At 33.2% G+C, this 14994-nt stretch overlaps 1 protein-coding gene across 1 annotated transcript in view; it reads left to right on the top strand.

The window, feature by feature from the left end:
- Positions 1 to 14994, top strand: part of LOC150097399 (proteasome activator complex subunit 4-like) — a 646748-nt gene that overhangs the window by 51821 nt on the left and 579933 nt on the right. Inside the window, exon 6 of the mRNA XM_090407543.1 lies at positions 12119 to 12182. Coding sequence (XP_090263669.1) covers positions 12119 to 12182 — 64 coding nt within the window. The remainder of the gene's footprint in view (positions 1 to 12118; positions 12183 to 14994) is intronic.

The raw sequence follows: 14994 nt of genomic DNA, 5'->3' as shown, positions 1-14994 counted from the left end.
TCCATACATAACTCTGCTCTACTTTTTGAGGCCTGAAAAATGTTTAAATCAGGTATAAGATGAACCAAAGCTTTAATTTCAAGTTTTTCCTGCATTTCCAGGTGTGAAAATTTTAGATTTTGCAAATATTTAACAGAATTCTTCTGTTCATTCATTTCTACAAAGATATAAATTAAATGCTAGTAAATGCACAATATTTACCACGATAACGACAACAACATTAATTTGTGTTGTTTATGCGCATGTAGTAGCAATGTATCTTGGGCTGCAATGCTACCAGCCCAAACTGCATGTAAATCATGCATAACTCCTACTACGTTATCCCCACTAGGTAGCGATTTGGTGCGGTCTGCATTAAATGCAGCTCCAGTGTTGAGTATACCAGCCAGTACTGATACTAACCCTAGCCCACACGGCACATTGACTATTGCAAAATACAATTATTGCTACAAAATGAATTATATAACATACATTGAGTGGTATTATATTACAAACGAGTAGATAAATATATAAAAATTTAAGAACAGTGATAAAAAATAAACTTTCTTTTCTGGAGGGGCTGCAGCTCTGCAGGCCTTATAGACGATCTGCCACTTATATATATATATATATATATAAAATTAGAGGGGAATATATATATATATATATATCATCATCAAATTCCTGACATTTACCCTCAAGGGGTGTACAGGATATGATAGTACTACATGAAAAATTTACATCATTACTAACTTCCTACCTACAATTTTCTGCCAAACCAATCTGTTACCTGCCAAAGCTACAACATTGACAGATCTTATATTTATATATCTATCTTCTAAGGCACTTTTTACCATATCAATCCACCTATATCTTGGTCCTCCTCTGGGTCTTTTTCCTGCCAACCTGGCAGAGAACACTTGTTTGGCTAATCTTTCCTTCCCCATTCTATTTAAGTGACCACACCACCTGAGATTAGCTCTGCTAATGCATTCCTGGATGCTGACAATGTCAAGTTCTTTCCTAATATCCTCGTTTTTTAATATGATATTGCCATTGATGCCATGTGTTCACGCCCCTAATCTTTCTCAGGACTCTTATATATGCAGTCTATAGTCTTTGGTCAGGTGTTTTACTTCTGGTCCAGCTCTCATATCCATAAGTTAAAATTGATTTGAACACTGTCTTGTATACAACTTATTTAGTGTTTTGATTAATTTCTCTCTTATTCCATATAAATTTATTCAGTTGACTTTCTACCATACAAGCTTTGTTTATTCTGTTATCTATTTCCATATTTAATTTACCATCTTCACTAAAAATCGTGCCTAAGTAGTTGAAATGTTTTACTTGTTCTATAAGTTTTTCGTTCACAATGCAGCTGATATTTTCAATGCTTCTGCCTATTTTGATTATCTTTGTCTTGTTATTGCTGACCTTCATACCATATCTATCACAACAGTTATTCAATTTAGTCAGGGAATCTTGCAGACTTGTAGCAGATTTATTGATAAGTATAACATCATCCACATAAAGCAAGGAGCTGACATTAACATCTCCAATTTTGATATCATGTTTAATACCGCTTTCCTTCATAATGTAATCCATATAGATCAGCGGTTCCCTACCTTTTTCGAGTCGCGACCCCATTTTATAGAGGCAAAGTGACCCACAACCCCAATGCATTAAAAATAGTGTTTTTAATAGGGTAAATGAAAACACATCAAAAATAGATTTTTCAGTATAATATAATTCAAAATAATGTTAACTTATGACATATTTAATACGATGATTGAAATTGTAACTCATTAACAAGCTTAAAAATTCATGGTTGAGTTTTCGTTAATGCCAACCTCATGTCATTCTCAACATTTATTCTGTTTCTTGTTTTGGTTTTCAATTGAAGAAGCATTGAAAATCCACTCTCACAGAGATATGTAGAAACAAAGCGGAGTAAAACTTGAAACGCAAGCATGGTGACATTTGGATATGACTGATACATAGCACCCCAGAATTGAGTCAGCAGTTTTTCATCAAATAAGTTCATTCTGCTGATCCAAGAATTCATCTTGTACTTCATCAGGGATGCTGGTGACATCAAGGGAAGCAGAGAACGGATTTCGTACCAGCGCAGCTGCTTCTTCTGTCAGCTCAGGGAAATAATGCTGGAGTTCGTTTTCAAGAGAATCGAGATGCCCAGTAATCTCTTCTTTCAAATTGCCATTTATTTCACCTTCAGATTCGTCTACCATGCTGCACAGTTTCTCAAACATGGCAATGTGTCCTAGATTTACTTTTCTTTGCCAGTTCTGGAGTTTAGATATAAATGCCCTGAGATTACCTTGAAATTCAATAATAGTGGTTTCTTTTCTTTGGAGTTTTAGGTTAAGCCTATTTTGCTTGTCTAATATGTCTGCTAGGTAAGCAATTCTTCTCAACCAAGCTTCATCATTAAAATAGGCTGTAAGTTCATGTTTCCCTTGCACTTCTAGGAATAACTTGATTTCTTCTTTCAACTCGAAAAAACGATTGATCACATTTCCTTTTGATAACCATCGTACAGCAGTATAGAAAAAAAAGAACCTCATGCTCAGCATTCATGTCATTACACAGCTGTTTAAACAGACGACTGTTAAGAGCTCCAGATTTGATGTAATTTACAATTTTGATCACCAAATCAAGTGCTTCTTGCAGGGGAGCTGGAAGAGTCTTACAGACAAGAGTATATCGGTGAATCATGCAGTGGATTCCCTTTGCTTGGGGAGCAAGTTCTTTTACTCTTTTCCGAAAATCACACTTAGACCCTAGCATAACTGGTGCACCATCCGTATGAACCCCACACACGTTTTTCCATTCTAGTGTTCCAGTCACAAAAAAGTTATCTTCTCCATAATATCTTCTCCTTTTGTAGTAGTTTCAAGTACACTACAAAATAGTAACTTTTCTTTGATGCCTTCTGAATGAATATATTTCACGAAGACAAGCAAATGAGAACATGAGTCCTTTGACTCATCTACTTGAAAAGAAAACAATGGTGAAACTTTGATTTCATTCAAAATCTGCACTTTAATGTCCATGGACATGTCTGCTATACGCCTTTGAATAGTACTATTAGACAGAGATATTCGTTGTATCTTTGCTTTGCTGGAAACCCAAGAATTAACTTTACCATCTTCAACATGCAGTTTTATAAGCGTTTCTCCAATTGTATGAGGTTTTTTTTGCTTGGCAATTTCCAATGCTACTTCATATGATGCTTGCAGTAATGCTGTCCGTTCTTGATGTAAGATTCCTGTTTGATCAAGTCTCACATTTGCAACTAGTTTCATACCGACAAAAAAACTCTAAATCCTTTTTAGAATGTTCAAAATGCTTCGTCTGTAAGTCAAGTGAGTAAAGCCATATTTCAAAAAATCTTCTGAATATTTATGTTTTCTTTCCATGGGGAGGGATTTCTAAAAATATAAAAATATATATTTGAAACATTTTAAGTATAATACAAATCAGGCACAAATAATGTAACAAAACAGTTCAGATAATTATTAAAAGTAAAGGTAAAGCAAAAACATTTATTTGAACTTTCACACTTAAGATCCCAATTAATTAGCAAAAAAACTGGCTAAAAACCATTTATTTTATTGAATTTATAAGAAATACTATTTATTGAAGTTACGTGAAACATTTACTTCAAAAAAATATTTTCAAACGTACACTGTAAATCTAACACTGTTGAATCCACATCCATAATATTACGGGCAGTTATTTTAGTTAAAAAACAACTACATGAAATTACAATTACCTAATTCAAATGTCTGCTTTTGGTTGATAAATGTGAAAATTACATACCTGGACATTAAGTGGTTGTAATTCATAAAAAAAATTAAAAAATAATTTTGCGTACCTTTTTAAATAGTGTTATTGGGTCACTGTACGGTGACGAGTGAAAAGCCTGATCTGTAGATTATATTTTGATTGAGTTTAGCTACATAGTCTGGAGCTGTTGGCACTGCTACAGTGATGACTATGGTGTCTGGACCTTACAGCACTGCTCGACTCGTGGTTGTTTGCTCTTGGCTGGCTGCTCAGCTGGCCAAAGAAGGGAAATAACGCGATGTGCTGGGCGTCAGATTCCTGGAAGCGGGATCATTTGATTCGTGTCAACATACGATTTATTATATTTCACAGAATTCACTGGTAGCGAAGAAAAACCGTTGCCGCCTGCAAGAAACAATGCTAGGCACTCAGCGTGCATGTATCACTAAGAATCGACCAATCACAAGCCGAGCCCGCATTTTGTAGAGCCAATCACCGAACTGCACATGAACCTGGACCTCACAACAAGCTAACCCGACTAACGAAAGATCGCTACACGTGTACGCAAACAAATCTCTGTGCAGGATGAGATGACATGATTTTTTGTTTTCCCTTTTTTAAAATTTTCATAGCTCACCACTTCCCGGCGATCCCACAGAAAACCCTTTGTGACCCATGGGTTGGGAACCACTGATATAGATAATGAATAACAGAGGTGATAACGTACATCCTTGTCTGACACCAGATTTAACATTAAACCATCCCCCTGTACTTCCTTCAATTCTAACTGCTGTTACAACTCAAATAAAGACTAAGTATTGCTTGATATAATGATCCACTGACACCATGCAACTGTAGCATTTTGAATTGCTTCTCTGTTGACACCTTGTCATATGCAGCTCTAAAACTTAAATACAGATCTTTGTTATATTCCCATGACTTTTCAACTATTTGTCATAAAGTGAAGATCTGATCCTGACAGCCTCTATTTGGCCTGAATCCAGCTTGTTCCTCACCAAGCTTCTCTTCCACAATCCTTCTCAACCGTTTCTCAAGTATACTGGCATAAATCTTACCAGGAACACTCAGTAGAGAAATACCTCTGTAATTCTCACAATCAGTTTTATTTCCCTTTTTATATATGGGTACTATGAGAGCTCTACTCCAGTCAGCTGGAATTCGTCCTTCTGTCCAGGCCTTCTGAACTATGCAGTGTAACCACTATAAAACGTTTATACCTCCACACTGCTAGTTTCATTTAGCAGTTTTTCGAAGTAAAAACTTCTTACTTCAAGGATATTTTTTTCTCCAGTTTTCATATCATCTTTATCATCTGTAATTCCTTTTACAGCACTCTTTCCTCCATTTCTATATATATATATATATATATATATATATATATATAAAATTGCAACCATATACAAATTCATAAACTCACTTTAAAAGATTCTTATGGATTAAACTACTGTTTAGAGAATAAAAATTTATTAACAGTAATAAATTTTTATACTCACCATTTCAATCTTTATGTTGAGGCTATATTCAGGAGTATATATATATACACAGTAGAACTCGGTTATAACGAATTCCACGGGACCGCATATATTTGTTCGTAATAACTGTTATTCGTTATATCCAAGAAGGTCATAATTTGAGTGAATTAAAAATGTTTTCAGATTTTTCTCAGCATAGGTATATTGGGTAACATAAATACATATGTCTATACATACATATAAAGAACAAAAATTTATTTTTAAAACTTCACATTTTTACATAAAAAATCATCAAGCGTGCTTTGCTTTGCGCAAGATGCATATTTCATACATTTGAAATTGTTCCTTATACCACTAAGATGCTTGAATGTGTCGTCTGAACTTACAGATCGATCACGATTCCATAAATCTTGTTAAAATACGTAAAGCACTTTCTGCTTCACACCAGGTAACGATTTTCTCATCATTGCTATTTTCTTCCTCGAAGTCACTACTACTATTATCTTCTTCTGGTGTATGAGAGATTTGTTTTAAGATGTCAGCATCTGTCGGTATACCCGAAGTTGCGACGCCACTATCAATGTCTATGAAATTATCAATCTCTGCACACATTTCAAAATTGTTCAAGTTTCACGCTTTTAACCACGCTGATAACGGCAAGTTATCCTCTTCATCTTCTTCAGATTCGCACTCGTATTCTGCAAGACCGGTTTTCTTAAAGCAGTTTTGTATTGTAGACGATGACACCAAATTCCAAGCATCACTCATTAAACGTATTGCGTGAAGTACACTGATCTTCGAGTCGTAAACATAAGCATTTTCTGTGGATTTTTCTCTGCATTCTATCAGTTCCAAGACTAACAGATGACCAAAATGGGATTTAAAACATCTAATTATGCCTTGATCAAGTGGTTGCAAGACAGATGTCACATTCGGTGGCAAAAAAACAAGTTTTATGTTTGTTAAATTAGCCACTACAGGATGGGCAGGACAGTTGTCTATCGATAACAAAATTTTCTGGTTTTCACTGCAAAGATTTTTATCCCACTTGCGAATTTCATTTTTGAAAATTGAAGATGTCATCCAGGCCTTCTTATTCGCTGTATAATCAACGGGAAGGTTCATTATGTTTTTAAAGCATCTAGGCTTTGCCGATTTTCCAATTACAAGAAGCTTTCTTTTATTGTTACTGGTCATGTTTGCACAAACTAAAACTGTGAGTCTATTTTTGATAAGTTTTCCGCCATTGCACTTTTCGTTTTTAAATTGAAAAGTTTTATCGGGCGTTAAATTATAAAATAACCCTGCTTCTTCTGCATTATAAATGTTGTATCCATACCTTCGTTTGATGTCCGGCCATACATTCTTGATCCAGTCAGAAACAACGTTTTTGTCAATGGACAATGCCTCGCCACTTACTTTTGCGTAGACAATATTGTTTCTGTTCTTAAAGCGATCAATCCACCCATTGTTGCATTTAAAATCGCTATAACCAAGTTGAACAGCAAATTTTTCAGCTTGAACTTTCAAAATTGGTCCGCTAATAGGTAAGCCAGCGGTTCTTTGCACTTTAAACCACGAAAGAAGTGCCTCGTGAACGTCACTTTTATTACACTTTTTAAGTTTTTTACACTTTGATAAATTGTTTTCAAACGCTTTTAGAGTCAACTCGCGATTCTTCCAAATTGTTGACATTGTAGATGGGGACAAACCATACTTCTTTGCTACTGTCAGAATTGATTGGCCACTTTCCACCTCCCGTATAATTTCTACTTTTTCGGAAACCGATAAAATTTTCCATTTGACTCCCGACATTTTTCCACATCCAGAAAATACGAAATGTCAGTAAAGGAATGACTAACGTGTATTATTCGCTTTTATTTCGTTATTCCCATGAAACGAATTCGTAATAAACATGAAATACATGCATTAAATCAAATGTAATTCAAATATACCTTCAAAATTATTCATTATAAACGTGAATTCGCTGTAACCATGATCATTATAACCGAGTTCTACTGTGTGTGTGTGTGTGTATATTTACACACACTCTCTCTCTCTCAGGTCTCTTATTGGTGGAGAAGATTTTGATACATTTAGCCAGAATGATATAGACAAATTGCTTGTGGATAATGCCTTAAGTGACGATGATATTATTGGATATCGATTAACTTCAGATATCATCGAAGATCTAGAAAACGATAATGAAGCGGAAGAAATACCTGCCCCCCCCCCCCCTCACTGCAAATATAATTCGAGAAGGTCTTGAACTGTGAAATAAATTGGAAAATCATTTTCTTGTTCATGACACAAATTCTGAACGAGCCTTTAAATTCCAACGTGAGTTGAAGAACTGTATGTCTGGATATCACGAGCTGTATAAAAAATGAGTAAAATCATCATCGCAAAGTTTAATCACTGATTACGTTGTCAGAAGAAAAAAATCAGCACAGAACGAGGGTGAAGCTAATTCTGTTTATTGCCTTTACCATACAGATCTGATGCGCTGACTATATCTTCTGGTGATGAAAGTGATTTCGTACCAGTTTGCAAACGTTGCTGAATATTGTCTAATAGCGACGATAATTCTGATGAAAAAATGTAAAAAAAAAAAAAAGTTGCTTTTCAATAAAATTAAATGAATGAAGCTTTAAAACAAACTTAGGCGTTCTTATTTTCCTGAATTTTTATAAACTTTTTTATGGAATTTTTTATGCGGTTTTAGAAAATTATGGAACATATTCCTAATTTTTCAATAAGTTAGATCTTTTTTGTGCAATTTTTTATATGCGGTTTTCTGTGGAACGTATCTACTGCATAAAAAGAGACCCGACTGTATGTATATCTACAATTTACTAGTTACAATGCTTTTAATGTGATAACTGGTAAATTTTGAGAATTCTATTCAAACTGGAAATCAGGCCTAGCTTCTAGCTGGGAGTAGGTAGTGACCATTTTGAGCTGAATATTAGACTCTTAAAAAAAAGCTCTGGGTCATCTGAATAGCTTGGGAAGCAGTTTTCAGGTAGTAGATTTTTCTGCATACTAGAGGCCCTAGAATGATACTTTCATGTGATGCACAAGCATTTGCTAAAGTGGTGCCATCACATGAATTTAATTATCATTTCATGCACAATATCATTAAACAAATAAACAATGAAGCCTGAACTATACTTTTGTTTGGAATATGAAATTTAGGTGAAATAACAGCAAACTAAAGTTTGCACTATGAAATGGAAAGTTTTCCTCTTATAGTGCATAAATAACGATTATTGGCAACTTACTGTATTTGTGCAATTTAATTTAATTTGAGCAGTTGACAAAAGTTTATAAAAGAAGAATAAATATATTTCCTGATCAAATATGGGAGCAAATTTCATTGATTTATATCAATTTTTCAAAAACTGATTGCTGACAGTGTCATATATTTATCACAGCCATATTTGCACCTTAATGCCAAAGAAAAAATGGGGGATTTCCAACCTCCCCAAATGTTAACCGTTTTTCTTCTCCTGACAAGTTCTGATTTTTTTTCATGCTTTTTGCTTTAATTTTTGTAATATATTTGTTCCCTTCATGTTGACTGTTAATAAAGATGATAATTAATTTATATTGATTATCATCTTTATTTTCACATTTTTTCTCATTTTCTTGGATGTTAGATGCAGATATAGCAGTTATGAAATTATTTTTGAAAAATTGACAAATCAGTAATAAATTATTAGTGTTCATTTATACAGTCAGAGCTCACATGCTTTTTTGCTCATATTTGGTTAAGAAATATATTTATTATTCTTTTATTAATATTTGTCAACTACACAAATTAAACTGCACTTAATTTACAAACATAAATTAGGTTGCACAAATACAGTGAGCTGACGTCGATACTTTCATTTGTGCTGTGTGGAAAAATTCCCATTTCACTGTGCAAACTTTGGGTTTGCTATTACTTCACTAAATGCAAGAAGGTGAAAGTGATAGGTTTCAGTTTTCTTTCATATGTGCATATTTGTTTGAATGATGTAAGCATTCTGTACTAGTTATAAGAAACTAATGTTTCACATTCTGAACAAAGGTACAGTTCAGGATTTGTGTTTTTGTTCTATTCAGTTATTCATTTTTTTTTTATGTATTATTTATTCTTATTTATAGAACTGAAAAAGTTTTAAACTATTAGATCCTGCTGACTGCAGCACTGTAGAAAGTTTTAACTTTTATTATTCATTAAATCCTAATCATCGAAGTGCCTTTTGCTAAACACGCAAGTAAGATCCTAGATATATGTATTTTACTGTAATTCTCACTTATTCTCAAAAATTATTATTAATTTCAACAATAATTAAGTAAATCGACTCTTCACACCTCTATTTACAGAAACAAAAAAAAAAAAAAAATTAATAATACTAAAATCCATTAAAAGAAATTAATTTAAAATATTCTGAACTTTAACCACAACTTAAAATCTTAAAAAATAATTAACTAAATCACATCTTATCTGAGCCCATAATATTCCAGCTTAAAAGAACATCCATTTCTTTTAGACTCAGCTGCACTTCCAATAAAACTTGAAATGAAACAGTTTCTTTATCTCCTTAGTGGAAACAGTTCCTTATCTTGAAAACCACTCTACTCATACAAAAATCTTGAAACCAACTGTAAATGAAAAGTTTAGACTTGGCAATAAAATCTTCAAATTTGAACACCATCTAGCATTCCTTCTTTACTGACTTCGAGAAAAAAAATCACATGATAATGTTTCTTCTTCAAGATTAACAACTTTTTTCCTCTTCCTGTACAAAGGATTTCCAAGGAAAAGTTATCAAACACTTGAAAACCAACTTGCTGTATCTATTCTCTGAAGCAGTTAAATCGTCACTGCACTAATGGAACCTTTAATATCCGATAAACATTTCTCTTCCTGTATGAGAACCTTCATTTATCAAGTTCCTATTCCAATTACTTTTGTAACATAACAGCTAAATAACTTTCAAAACATCTTTCTTTCTGAAAGGCTGCCACTCGTGGAACCTTTTCTCACCTGTTTCAAAAAACTCTTTATATCACAACATACCTGCATCTCTCCCATTTACACAGCTCTATCCAGCTGTTTACTAGTTGGCATGTTCTTTTCACTTATGCATGCTCCAGCATGTGCAATACCTCGTTTTGCTCAGTCAGGAAGTAAGGGAATCCATTGTCATTACATTATATTCGTGGTGCTTTGCTTGAAAGTGGTAAAAACCCACAGTCAACTAAGTAAGCCTTTTTAACTTGTGAAACACACAAACATTAACTTATAATATTTATTCACTTGTTAGTCTGTCCAGCTGGTAATTTGAAACAAAATCTTTAAGTTTACAGTAACTTACATAAACAAAATTCTGTAGAACATCTGTATAGATATACTGATGGTCTACAGAAAACCTTGCTCATTATTATGAGATGGACATTAAAACAATGCAAAAAAAAGCAATGACATGATACCTGTGCTTATCATCTAGAAATGATCACAGTTTTATTTATTTTTTTTTACTAATCGTGTAGAAAAGAGAAGTGATAATTTTTATTATTATTATTATTACATGACACCTCCAAGGAGTCCAAAGACTCATTGAGGGAGGGCACCTACTCCACAACTTTCCGTCTCTACCACTAATATTTCCAATCCACCAACTACAGCAAACTGCATCATCTACACCAATGCCATCTACTGCCCACCACCACCACTAGTATTTCCAATGTTTTTGCCTACTTAATATCAAATAATTTTATCATCTTTTTTTGAAATACGGTTTGAAGCCTTTTAAGAGTCTTTTGCTTAATTGCAGAAAAAAAATTATTTATAAGAATAATTATAATAAATATACTTAATCCCAAATTTCAAAAATAAAAATGAAGTGCAAGTTCTGTTTTATTCATCTGCAACTAGTTACAATTTGGATTTTCAGTTTTGTAGAACTTTGTCAATTTCTAGTGAATTACAAAGCACTGTAGTCTGTATAAACTTTAAAAGTACTTTAGGATGATTTCAGAAATATCGTTAAACAGACACATTTTATTTATCTGCTTGATTACGTTTATGCATTTCAGCAAAACATTGTCTATTCGGGTCATTTATGGCCCAGGAATGTCATTAGTAGTTTAAAAAAAGCCACAGAACTAGCAAGTATTAACATTATAGTAACTGTTTTTGTATTGCTTTGTTGAATTATTACTATTATCAATATAAGAAAAAGATTGAAATGCATTTCAATCTTTTGCACAGTGTAATGTATACACACTTAATTGTCAGTCATTAAACTTGAATTGAATATGAATTAGCTATTTGGCATGACATTATATCTCTGAGGTCATAATTGGCATGTAATAGAACTTTCACAGCTGTCCTTTTATGCATGGAAAACAAATGTGGAAAAGTATAAGCATATTTACAGAATACCCAATTCCATCTACCATGGAGAGGCAGCTGGCATAAAGATGCATTGTCACTCAGCTGATTTGAAAGTCGAAACTAAACTAAAAAATATCTGAAGATCATAAATTCTAACAAATTGTTATAAATATTATGTGATGTCTACAGAAATATATTTTGCTTTACATAGAGAAAAAAATGTATAAGTACAGAAACTAAGTATTCATTCTGTGAAGTAATTTTTAACTAGGATTATGCAAGTTTGAAGTATATACTTAGTTACTGCTACCAACACACTAATAAGTTGGTAATTTATTTTCTTAAAAATCATTTTCTAGATTGGTGTTAAGAGTATAATGTTTTTTCATAGGTGCCATGTAATTTTTTTAATTCTGTTTATATGTATTTTTTTTCAAAACAGATTATGGTTTAATGAATTCATGGACATTTGGCAGAACTGTCATAGTGGACTTGGCTGGGAGCATGTACGTAATTCATTTTCGTACTGATATCTTAGTGTAACTTATGAGACAGTTAATGTAATTAATAAATGTAATGGATACTTATTTTTAGTGTTACTGCTTGTTCTGGTTTCATTACTTGAATATTTTATTTAACAACTAGCATTTTTTTAGGTTTATTCAACAACTAGTATTATTTAGTTCTTCACTCTAAAATTTTTTACAGGTTTCTTGTCTGATGGTTCTTGAATAACTAATTCTTATTTTACTTCATTTCCCAAATTCCTGACAAAATGTTTTATTCTTATTATTCATTATTATTCTTATTATAGATGTCACCATGGAGTCCACAGACTCATTGTGAGAGACTAAAACTAACTATTATACACACAAAATCTTTCATACCTCTTCTTAAACTCATTCACTGTGAGGAAACTCACAACTAATTCTGGCAATCCATTCTACTCATTCAACACTCTCCCTGCAAAAAGTCTAGTCCACACACACACACCCCTTACTAACTACACTCTTACACAATTTCCACAGATAGCCCCTAGTTCTCTATTTGTCATATATATTGAAAAATTTCCTTTGCATCAATTTTATAAAACCCCTTTAATATCTTAAAAGTTTTTATCATGTTCTCTTGTTTCTGCCTATCAGTTAAACTTTGTAACCCACATGCCTTCACCCTATTCTCATAGGGAGCATTCCACAGGTCTGTCACCAACTTAGTCACTTGTCTCTGAATCTTCTTAAATAAAATCATAATTAAAAAAATAAAATGATAGAATTATAATCATACAATAAGTTATTTACACTGCCCAAGATTTCATCCTTGTTGGGAGGGAAAAAAAAAAACAAATAAAATAACAAATTGAATGAAATAAAGAAAGAAAAACATATATCCGCAGTGAGTGATTCTCGTAAGGGCCATACTTTTAAAAAAACACCTTGGAAAAATGAATTAGACAGGAATGTGTTAACATCCTGCAGGTGAATAAGATTGTATCATGTATGGCTAGTTGGTCTTTGCTGCTATAAGATAACATTGCATAAAATGAGGAGATTATTACATACCGTGTACCTTTTTAAATTCTCTCCTCCTCCCCAAGAATTTGCATCTTGACTTATTTATGTGATTTTTATTTTTCTTTATGACAGTTAACTTTAATCTTTTTTTTTTTTATCTGGTTAACAGTTTATGGCTATATGATAATATTGCACAGAGATATAACATTGTATCAAAATCTTCATCTACCTGAGGATATTAATGCTGTGCTATATCTCAATGGGAGTACCATATACTTTGCTCAGTGGTACCCCCAACAGTTCTTTGAAGAAATATGTATTTTTCCAAATATTTTTAAGTGTAGTCATAGTAGATCATCCAGGATGATCTATTATGACTTCTATTAATTCTATAATATAGTAGTTTTTTCATAATTTAACTTTTCTCTAATTAAAAAATTAATTAATTTTTTTAACCTGTTCCAGTTTATTTCCTTCTTCCTCTTGAGTTCTCTGTTTCAGCCTGCTGTCATTGATATATAGTGAGAACCAAAGCAAAAGTCGAAGAAGTCCTTTAACCTATACATTTAACATAATACAACATCATCATTTATTTATTTAATTTTGAGTACATGGACAGGTATTCTTAAATAAAAAGGGATATAAAATTTATATTAAAGAATGAATAGATTTGCTGCCCCAAATGCCAAGTGATTAGCATATCTGGCCTCCACTCTCTCAAGGTGCAGGTTTAAATCCTGCTGTGGACATGAATGTTTGTGATTGTCTTTAGGTGGTAGATAAATTTCACCACCTGGTGTAAACCCCTCTTCTCTACTTAATAGAGTTCTGAAGTGGCTTGAAAAAGTTCCATGTTTGGAAGGCCAGATTTACCACAATTGTTAAATTTAATGTGTTGTTTATGTCCGTTTTCCAGATAGGAATTGCACATCCAGTTTCACCTGTATAAGGCAAGTTGCATGTGCATTGAATATGGTACACTCCAGGCTAGACGAAGAGAAGAAAGGGGTCCTTGGAAGAGTTGAATAAGTTCTTTAATTTTGCAAGAGGTTTAAAGGTGGCATAAAAAAGATTGTGTTTGTGTAGTATTTTGTTGATTTTATCCAATATTTCTTTAATGTATATGGAATGGCTTTAGTCCTAATGGAATCTAGTTTGTTTGTATTTTTAGTTGAGGTAGTATGAAGAATTTTGTAGATAATATTTTTGCTGTAGCAGCCATTAAAAGAAAGGATTGAAATTGAGAGTTCTGCATGTCTAGATGTTGGTGGATAATGATCCCAACTCATTCCCTGGATATCCCCAGAGTCTTTGCAATGTTTTTGGCTGGTATTCATCTATCATCAAGAAAGTGAGGAAATTATGTCGCATATCATTCGGCGAAAAATGTCTGAACTTGTCATTGTGCAGCAATTAATATTTTCATATTCCCAGTTGAGTGAAGATATGGAAATCCATAGGTGATGCTCAACCTAAAATATGATCTGATAGATCTAAAATGCTGACTTATAGGAGCCGATATTCCTGAGAAGCCATTCCTCTTGGCATCAGATCCAAGGGAATCTGTGTTTGAAGATGAGAACAGCCACATGCCACTCTATAAGTATTTTTATGATTATTATTATTGTATAGGTGCCTCCATGGAGTTCCAAAGACTCATTGCAGGAGACCCACATAATCTATCATACCTTGAAGCCATTAACAGACAAAGCACTCACGACTGACACTGCAAACCTATTCCATCCATTCATAACTTTCCAAGCAAAAAATCTAGTTTCCACACCCCCTACTAACCATTCCTTTA

The sequence above is a fragment of the Typopeltis vanoorti genome, chromosome 17, assembly GCF_054136105.1.
Source record: "Typopeltis vanoorti isolate ZY-2024b chromosome 17, IOZ_Tvanoo_1.0, whole genome shotgun sequence".
In the NCBI taxonomy this organism is placed as follows: domain Eukaryota; kingdom Metazoa; phylum Arthropoda; class Arachnida; order Uropygi; family Thelyphonidae; genus Typopeltis; species Typopeltis vanoorti.
Note: the sequence above shows the minus strand (reverse complement) of the source record. Positions and strands in the feature narration are given on the sequence as shown.